The sequence below is a fragment of the Capsicum annuum genome, chromosome 5 (genome assembly GCF_002878395.1).
Source record: "Capsicum annuum cultivar UCD-10X-F1 chromosome 5, UCD10Xv1.1, whole genome shotgun sequence".
NCBI classification, from domain to species: domain Eukaryota; kingdom Viridiplantae; phylum Streptophyta; class Magnoliopsida; order Solanales; family Solanaceae; genus Capsicum; species Capsicum annuum.
Window position 1 is genome coordinate 200,010,607 of NC_061115.1, and position 10,956 is coordinate 200,021,562.

Sequence of the window (10,956 nt, forward strand, 5' to 3'; positions counted from 1 at the left end):
TATGTAATAATGGTATGGAAGGATAGCCTGTACACCGACCTTACTCTACATTGGTGGTTGAGAGGTCAAGCTATCCAAAAAAGAATAACGGAAGTACATGAAATAGCAAATAATAACAAAAACAACAAGATTTTTAAACCTAATTATGTATGTTCTGATTATTATGATTAGAATACAGCACCAAGACCAGATGGAAGAAGTGAATTAGGTCAAGCAGCAGCATTGAGGACAGGAGGAGACAAAGCCTCATTGTATAACTGTAAAATGTATGGATTTCAAGATACATTTTGTGATGATAGTGGCAAACATTTCTTCAAAGATTGTTATATTGAAGGCACTGTTGATTTCATCTTTGGCAATGGCAAATCCTTATACCTGGTAACTATTAACAGTTCCATTTCTTTCTTCTTTCTTTTCTTTAAAATCAAAGTCAATTTCATCCATTCCAACTGAACCATTTGATACATTTTGTCAAAACAATTGGTTCAACTTTTATTTTTGGCATGATATATAAATGTGTCCTTTAACTTGACCTCAACTGATATTTGTGCCCTTCATTGTTTGAATGTGCACAACTAGGTACTTACACTTGTAGAAAGCTGAACAAGTAGACATACGTGTCTTACATGACAATCTCACGTAAATTGCCACGTGGGATGTTTGTGTCTATTTGTTTAGCTTTATACAAATTTAAATGTCTACCTGAGCACACCCAAAGTTTCAAAGTTGGAGGACATAAATGTCAGCTAAGATCAAGTTAAAGGACACATTTATATATTTTGTCTTTGTTTTTTATCGGTAAATCTATTACACTTCTACTATTATGGATTCAGAATTTTATACATTTACTATTTTAGTGATTTTTCAAAGACACATACCATGAATCATTTCCCTGTTTTAGTCATAATATAAAGTAGATGAAATTTTTTTTCATCTATGCCCTTTTTTTTTTTTTTGGAAAAAATATAGAACACAGAGACACATGTGATTCCAGGAGATCCAATGGCAATGGTGACAGCACAGGCAAGAGCTGCAGCAAATGTAGACAGTGGATTTTCGTTTGTGCATTGTATGGTTACTGGTACTGGAAATACAGCATACTTGGGAAGAGCATGGAAACAATTCTCTAAAGTTGTTTTCTCATATACTGATATGAGTGATGTTGTTCACCCTGAAGGATGGTCTGATTTTGGCAAAAAGGAGTTTGGCAGGTTAGTAGTCACTGACAATAGTGTAGAGTATTTTGTACGCACAAAACTTAAATTCGTTTTACTAACATAAGTTCACCTAAGTCTACACACAAAAACTCTCTTTATCCACAAGCTCATCATTACTGCAACGTCAATTCACTTATCTTGGTTTCAACGGATATCACTGAAGACCCTTAATTAAATCTTAGAAATTTATTTAACTACTTTAATTTAGTTATCACATACTATTGATCCACCACTTTGAATGACCTTATTATCTGATATCTCGCTCGAGTGTCCATAGGCGATGTTTGCTTATAAAAAAAAGTCGCCCCTTTTATCCTATCACTCCTACTATATGTAGAAGTTAAACTCTTTTGTTAATTAATTTAAGAGGGATAATATGGTCACTAATCGAGTTTGATATAAGTTCGTTTTGTTGGTAAGAACGAATATTAATAGCTATATACTAATTCGCGTTATAACAAAATAGAGGGTCATGACAAACCAATAGAATGTACGAACCAAAGTCAGAAAGCATATTATTGTTACATGTTTAAATATTTCTAACAACTGAAAGTGCATTAAGTATGAGGCTAACTCGTGATTTTAGAAATGGGAAATAACAAGTTGCATTAAAAAAATGAGTTTCAGATGTGTGTGTGTGTTGATAGTATAAAAATATATTTATAGAATTAAATAACATATATTAAATCCACACATATTATAACGTAAATTCTCATTATTTTCAGCTCGGTCTATTATGGAGAATACAAGAATAAAGGAGCAGGAGCAACTTTGGATCGTAGAATTGGGTATGTGAAGAAATTAAGTGATGAAGAGGCAAAACCTTTTATTTCCCTTGCCTATATTGAAGGCTCCAAGTGGTTGCTTCCTCCCCTGACACTTTAAATATTTGAAGTATTATATGGTGGTGCTGTTTTGATAAAAGATGATTTTATCTATTGTAAAATGTTTTAATGAAGAACAAAAAGTTCAAATCACTTTTTTAAAGCTCTTCACACTTTTAATATATTATAAATAAATTCTTTTGAATCCCAACCTCTTTTCCCCCTTTTGCCTCCTTTACCTAGTATTGAAACACAATGTACTAGAGTGTGGACCATATAAGTATCTTGCACTCTGTTTGAATAATCCTTATATATTACTCCCTCCGTTTTACAATAAGTGAATTGTTGGAGTAATTTTAGTGTTTCAAAATAAGTGAATGGTTCACAATTTAAGGTAGATGTTAGAAATTCTTTTCAAATTTATCCTCCATTAAATGTGCATCGGGAGTGATGTCTTTTTGAAGAGGGTAAAAATGAAAAAACATGATAAATTTATGACTTTGCTTTTTTTTTTTCTTAACATGTGTGCCAGAATCCAACAATTAACTTATTATGAAGTGGAGGGAGTATTATATTGTACCGTACTGTATTATTTGAATGCATATAATTTATTGATAGATCGTATCGTTTTCTAGTGTTACATCATGTGATAATGTTATATATTAATAATTTGAAAAAAAAAATCTACAAGAAAAGTAGAGTATGTAGCTAAAATTGTTATGAAAAAATAAGTGTCGACATTGAAATTTTGTGGGCTCTACAAAAAGAGTTCAAATTTGGTTAGAGTTCTTGGGGGCTACTTTACCCTAAATTTAGCTTGATGACTACTCAACCTAAACCCTAAATTCACGGGATATTCACAAAGAGATCAACGATCTTCAAAGTCCCAATAAGTTCATGGGATATTTATAGATCAAAATGCTTTCTTCTTGATAATCAAATAAATCAAGAAGATCCATCAAATTCAAATACTCCTACGTTCGAGAAATACTGTTGGAGTACCACATCAAATTCAACTACTCCTACGTTCGAGAAATACTGTTGGAGTCCCACATCGGTGGGTTAAAGGGTTCTTGATCTCTTCATATGGTCTTGGACAATCCTCCCCTCATGAGCTAGCTTTTGAGGTTGAGTTAGGCACAAGGTCGATTTCTTTATTATGGTATCAGAGCCAGGCTCACCCAGTTCATTGTTTCCGATGTTGGGCCCCCGTCTTATAATGTCCACGCTCCAAATATCCAGCCCTGGGCGTGCGGAGGGTGTTGGAGTCCCACATCGGTGGGTTAAAGGGTTCTTGGTCTCCTTATATGGTCTTGGGCAATCCTCCCCTCATGAGTTAGCTTTTGAGGTTGAGTTAGCCACAAGGTCCATTTCTTTATTAAATATGCCACTAACGGCCCTCGAATCACGGAGAAATTCATATCAAATTCTATGTTCGAGAATAAGCCACTAACTACCCTCGAATTACGGAGAAAATCAAGAGAGGAGAATCAAGGGAGGAACACATTTGTAACCACAATCGTTTATCAATAAAAAATTCTTGTTTCTTCATATTTTTGTTTGTGGTTAAAATTTATTTTCCATGAACGAAAATTTGTTGCGAACAATGAATTCAAGAATAAAATAAGATCATTGAATAATAAGTATATAAAAATAAATAAGAAAAAAAATACAATCACACCAAATTGCGTTGTTACACAAGAGGGGTATAAAGTTGCAGCTTAGACTAAAGGAAGGGAAAAACAATGAATCCAGAACATGCGATAGAGTAGTTCAGTACGGAGGAAAATACTTTGTCTCGTTAGGACTTGTTTAAGAAACCAAATTTGTTTGGGAATAGGGAATCAAATTTCCTTAGGATTTAGTATTTATTTAATTGATGTGTAGTTAAAATTTGTTTCTCCAAATTCATATTGGAATAGGTTTTGTACTCTTAATTATTTAATTTGATTTTCTAGTATTATAAATAAAAGCAATCCAAAGAGTTTCCTCTTAGAGCAAGTATAACTCTATCTGTACCAAGAATGATAATAATTGAGAATCACCCGATCTCTAATTCAGAGGCGAATGTAGGATTTAAAGTTTGTGGGTTTCCCATATTAGATAAAAATAAAAACAAATAGTAAGTAATGGATTTGAACCCACAACCATGAGTGCAATAAAATTTTTACAAGCACCTCTACCCCACTAGACCAACAATACAATTTGGTTATAGATTCTCAACTTAAAATTTTATATACTTACTATATTTCTCTATATAAATACTAGGTCCGTACGAAAGTTTTTGGGTTCTCGGGAACCCCAACGGGACCTCTAGATCCGCCCCTGTCTCTAAATGTTAATTATGTCTTAAATTTTTTTCGTCGTGTATTTTAGAAAATTCACATATTTTCTTGTAGTGAAATTTAAGTTTGAGAATAAAATAGAATTATGGTTTCCAAAATATACAAGAGAAAAATTTAAGATATAATTAACAAATTTCTTTATCAGAATTTTGGCTTCGAATTATTTTGATATTATGAGTTTGAAATTCAATACTACTATTTATTTTTTAAGTGGAAAAGTCATCGTTTCCACCTTAAACTATACTCGAAAATTCTAGATCACACCTAAACTATCATGGTGACCTATTACACACCTAAACTATATAAAAGTGAAATTTTTTACCCCCTAATTATTTAAATAAAAAAAAGCGCGTCTAAATTAAAAATTAATGCAAAAAAAAAATAAAATTAAAATACTCCTCTTCCCACCCCCCACCTCCCCCCCCCCCCCCTCCACCCCAAAACCATCTTCTTCTACTTTCCTGAATTGTTGCAGTTATAAAAATCCCCATACTAAAAATTCCAATTCCAATTCCAAGTTGCTAATGAGTCTGTTGATTTGAATTCCTTTTAAATTCGAACGATTAATGGTGGCTGAAATTCCTCCTTCTTCTTCTTCCCCCAATTCAATTCAACCATCGAACCCTATTATTGACTCCGCCGAAGCTGCAAATCAAGCAATCGTCGCCGGAGCTACATCACTGACGATGATGTCAGCTAATCCAGCAACCAACATGACTTCTCCTTCTAACATCTCACAATTGCCTTCAATTGACCCGTTAACCAAATCTTAGCAACAACAGCAAATTCAGATGCAGCCGTAAAAAATGCAACAATAATTGACACAATTGCAACAACAGCAAATGCAGCTTCAGCAGTAGCAGCAGAATAGTAATTCGAGTAATATTAATAGTAGCAACAGTAACTTAATGTCTGCCTCTAATTTTCAGATGCAGCAGAGCTTACAGAGATCACCGTCGATATCGAGGTTAAGTCCAATGCAAATGCAACAGCAGCAGCAACAACACTTTGGTTTGTTGAGGCAACAATCAGGAGGAGGGCTTTATGGTCAAATGAATTTTTCACATACCTACACCTTTCTTTAGGATTTATAAAATGGGACCAACATAGAACCTTGCGATTAATCTGTCATTGCAGATCAAAAATTGATCTTATGTAAGCTAAAACATCAAGGAGGGTTTGGACATTGAAGAAAGAAAAAAATTGACCTCATAACAATAGAGGGAGGTTTTGGACATTGAAGAAAAAAAAAATTAACTTAAAAAGAAAAAAAAATTATAAAAATAATAAATTTATTATTTTTTCGTATTATGTTGATGTGGCAGGCACGTGTAAAATACTGCACCACCTACAAGTGGTATAATGCTTTACAGGGTGTAGAAAATTCCACTTTTATATAGTTTAGGTGTGCAATAAGTCACTTTGATAGTTTATGTGTGACCTAGACTTTTTGAGTATAGTGTAAAGTGGAAACGATGACTTTTTCCTTTTTTTCCTCACACACTGCATTTGCCTCCATTAGTCGAGATACTTAATGTTTTCTTTTGTGCATTGTATGGTCACGGGTACTGGAAAAATAGCATATTGGGGAAGGGCATGGAAGCAATTCGTTAAGCTAGTGTTTGGATTGTGATTTCATCTCATGATAAATTTTTAAAAAGTCTATGGTTTGGAACTCCAAATCATATGATTTCAATGTATTTAAACCTGTCAAACGGGTCGAGTTGACCCAGCCCAATCTGACCCGTTTAATAAAATCGGCCCGATCAGCCCATGGATTGTAGGGTACCGAGTCCCAGGATGGTTTAATTTTTTGGTTGAGCCCGATTAATCCGGTCCAGGCCCGCCGGTTAACCGGCCCAGTTATCTTTTTCTTTTTAGAATTTTGGAGATTTGGGTCAAACTAGTCGTTGGCTCAACGGCTATATAGCCATTTTTGAGTCCAAACGGCTAGTTTGGGCCCTTTTATTAAAAAAAAAAAAATCATTTAAAATATTTTTTAATCCCAAAAAAATTCCAATAAATACCCTACACCTTCAAATCATTTTTCACACAATTTTAATTCTCTCAATTCTCAATTCTCAATTCACAAATATTCTATATATTTAATTTCCTAAAGTGCTCACTTTAATTTTTTAATTCTACGATTACAAAGTACGAGTAAAAATTTCTAAAGTCGCAACCTTCGGATACTTTTAAAATTTGGTATTGTCGTTCCATCTCTTACGTTTAATTTCTATTTAGTGTATTAATATTGTTGAATATTTAATTTTATTATATTTGTGTATTTTGAATTTTTCTAGTTTAATTTATATTATGGATAAATTAAGAAACCTCGCTACTAAAGGTGTTAAAATTTTTTGTCCCGGAAGCAATAGTGGTAGTAAAAAGCGAATTACTAGTGGTAGAGGTACTTCAAGTAGTAGATATACCCGCGTGTCTTCGCCTCTGGTACCACTTGGTACACCTTTTGAGGAAGAAATAGGTGTAGGTGCTCATGATATGGATTATGTAGAAGTTTAGGAAAATTACGGTATAGAAGAAGAAAATGAAGTAGATGCGGTTAATTTAGACGAAGATGATGAAAATATTGGTGAGACACCCGCAGTAGAAAATGTAAAGTTAGATCTGAATTGGTTAATCTCCCTCCCCGTCCTCCCCATGCCTCAAGAGCTCGTAAAACAACTAGTATTGCATGGCAATTTTTTGAACATATATCATATTCTGAGGTGCAATGTAATATTTTCAACAAATATATAAGCATAAAAGCGGAGGCAAGCAAGGGGGTACGGGTACGTTAATGAGACATATAGGTTATGCTCACAAAAGAGAATTAAATATTGTACGAGGTGGTGGGGATGTTGGTGGGCCAACACAAACTAGAATGGAACCAACAACCGGTCAGGTAATGAAGAAGTATAATAAATTGAGGGATCGGGAAGAAATAGCTAAAATGGTAGTTGTGGGTTGTTTGCCTTTATTCATTATATACAAGCAATTTATAATCCTACGTTTAATGGTATTCCTAGAAGTACTTGTTGGTCTGATATTTTTAGACTTCATTCACAATATTATTTTTATTTATCTACATTGTTAAAAATATTCAATGTAGGTTGTCCCTAACTTTTGATCTTGGTCGTGCTGTAAATAAAAATTCGTTACTTGTCATTGGATGTATAGTAATTTTGTGATGCAAAAACGTATTCTTGCTTTTTTATATGATGAAGATCGTAAACATACTAGAGATTTTATTGCTGATTCGATTGCTAAAGTTGCAGAATTTTATGATATCGAAAATAAAATCTTATGTATTGCTTTTGATAATGCTTCTAACAACAAGATTGCTATAACAAAGTTAAAATGTGGCCTATCTCCGCCGTTACCTGAAATTTTTCATATTAAGTGTGCATGTCATATATATAATTTAATTGTAAAAGATGGTCTTGAGTTTTTTGAGCTTTATATTGAAAAAATTCGTCTTGTTGTTGGTTTTGTCAAGTAAATAATTGAAGAAAAAGAATTAGAGAATTTAAAGTTAAATGTCAAGAAAATAGACTTGCACCGATATTGATGTCTGAGGAAATTGATATTAGATGAAATTCTACGTATGATTTTTTAAAAACTTGTTATAAATATAGAGTTTCTATTACACTAGTTTTTAACCAACATTATGGTTCATTTGTTGATTCTGCTGATTGCATGCTACATGATTCTGATTGGATTGTAATTAATGATCTTGTTAAGTTTTTAGAAAAAATTTATATAGCTATGTTTGAATTTTTCGATGCTTATTATCCTACTGTTTGTAATATTTTGGTCTATATAGCCGATATCTTTGGTTTGCTCAAAGAATATAAAAATAAAGAAGGTTATAAAGAAGCTGTTGGTGCCATGTTTATTAAATTTAAAAAAAAAAAAAATTCCCGATTCCCCCTATTTACTTGGTTGGTGCTATGCTAAATTTATGCATGAAATATAATACTATGTGCCACTTTAGTACTCTTATTTAGGCTAACTTAGAAATAAATACTAACAATGATTCTGAACAAGTACAACCTGATTTGTAGACGACTATGAGTGATGCGAATGAATACATAGAAAAATTATATAATCACTATGCTGATTTAGTTGATTTAGTCGTACCTACAAATATCACTCCAACTGTCGCTCCTTATCTTCCCGAGAATCCATCATCTATAATATATTAAAAGTGTGAAAACCCTTAGAAAAGTGATTTGAACTTTTTACCCTTCATTAAAACACTCTCCTTTAGACAAAATCGTCATTTTACTATTTTTTTTTAAAATTATAATTATATATAAATACTAATAATATATATTTTTGAAAAAAACAAAAAATCACCATTATTAAAAGAGTCTTAATTATGGTATCTTATATTTGGCAAATAAAGACAACTATAGAAGTAAAACAAAATTACTTTATTAGTTTAAAACGATACAACTTGTTTGAAATAAAATTCACCGTATACATTAAAATAATAAATTTATCCTATTTTTGGACTGTTGTTAAAGTTAAAAGCAGTAGTAAAATAATTTAATAATTTAATTATTGGTGTTGCCTTCTATAGACGTATCAACTAAATGTGTATCTCTCCTTATCCCTTTATTTATGAAAAAAAAATCTATAATTTATATCTATATCTATAATCTATAATATATTAAAAGTGTGAAGACCTTTAGAAAAGTGATTTGAACCTTTCGTACTTCATTAAAAGACTCTCCTTTAGACAAAACTGTCTTTTCACTATTTTTTTAATATATTATTTAATTATTTTGAATATATTAACTAAACTCTTAAAATATATGGGACTCCTAAAATATATGGCAGGAGAATTAATTAATATTTTCCTTTGTACTGATCAATTAGAAAGATATCCCTAAATAAGATAGAAAAATACTCCTAAAATAGGATTAAGGAAATACTTTTATAAATATTGAGATGCACGTTAAACTAGAGAAGAAACTGGTTTACTTATTGGAAAAATATGATTAACGCTCATCTAATTTGATTCAGTTGCATGTCTAGATTGGTGGATGCTTTAATTTTCTAACCCTCAACTTCTTCACTATTTTTGTCAACATAATAGAATTCAACGTATGCGTGTGTGTGTGTATATATATATATATATATATATATATATATATTTTCTTTAGTGTCAAAATTTTCGCTTAGAAAAGAATTATTTTCATCAAAATTGAAGTTTTGTTCGCTATTGTATTATTTTTTTGTAATTTACAGGTGGTAGATAAATGTCGGTCGGCTTTGAGAAATTTTTTGTGTGAAGTTTAGATTTAATTATATTGTTTTGATGTCTCTATCATCATATTATTTTGTTGCAGTTTACAAGTGGTAGATGAATGTCAATCTGGTTGTTTTTTTTAGGAACGGGTAGGTTTAATTAAATAAATTCTCCAAAAGATGTTGAATTTAATTATTGTATTTATATTCAATATTTAAATAAATATCTTATTTAGCATAACATTTGAACTTAATAAAGTGAGGTACACGCGCAAAACGCGTACACCTAAACTAGTCTTCTAAAAGGCCATCACATAGTGGTTTTCCTGATTCCTTTTATAATTTACCTTGTTGGAACAGTGTTGATGAGAAAGCTTACATATCAAGTTATCGGGAAGAGCTTAAATATTATCTTTGGTCGCCGCCAGAGGATCGCAGACGACGGATGAACACATTGAATTGGTGGAGGACTAATGAAACACAATATCCTGTGCTTTCAAGATTAGTTAGAGATATCTTGAATGTTCCAATGTCAACCGTTGCATCAAAGAGCGCTTTTAGTCAGGGATGACAGTAACTTAGAGACAACCGACACTCATTGAGAAGCAATGCAATGAATCTAGTTTACCTCAGAGATTGGATTAGAGTGGAAACAAGAAATCAAAGAATGGAACCAGAACCGAACGACGAGCAAAAAATGTCTTTACGGGAAACTCAGCAAAATCAAATCCAATGCATGGTTTTACTTCCGTTGACTTTGACTATCCTATGCAAGTTCCCGTTAATATTAACACGAATGAGTTAAAAAAAATGATGCATAATTTGTAGATTTTTCAGTCATGTAAATTATAAATTTGGATCATTTTGCAATCAATAAAATTCAACATTCATTCACTCCTTAGTCCTTACTTTGTAATTTTTTTCATTTAATGATTCAAATTGAATTTCTAGTTTAAATTAAAAACTTACTTTTAATATATTATTAATTTACTATCAAGTATTATTAATTTATTATATTAAGTAGCATATATTTTGTATATTTGTGTATATATCTTCTATACATGTGTATATATTTAATGTATACATGTGTATATATTTTATAAATTGTATATATATTGTAGTGTATATATATATATATATATTGTAGTATATGTTTTATTTAAAGGAGTACATACATATTGAATGGTGCGTATATATGTGTATATAACTTCTATAGACGTATATATTTAACGTAGACATGTATATATATTTTATAAATTAGTATATAACTATATATATATATATATATTGTAGTATATGTTTTATTTAAAG

At 31.5% G+C, this 10,956-nt stretch overlaps 1 protein-coding gene across 1 annotated transcript in view; it reads left to right on the forward strand.

The window, feature by feature from the left end:
• Positions 1 to 2,681, forward strand: part of LOC124898979 (pectinesterase 1-like) — an 8,442-nt gene extending 5,761 nt beyond the window's left edge. The window contains exons 3-5 of the mRNA XM_047413329.1: positions 172 to 378; positions 970 to 1,211; positions 1,943 to 2,681. Of these exons, the coding sequence (XP_047269285.1) occupies positions 172 to 378; positions 970 to 1,211; positions 1,943 to 2,102 (609 nt within the window). The 3' untranslated portion in view covers positions 2,103 to 2,681. The remainder of the gene's footprint in view (positions 1 to 171; positions 379 to 969; positions 1,212 to 1,942) is intronic.
• The last annotated feature ends 8,275 nt before the right edge of the window (positions 2,682 to 10,956 follow it).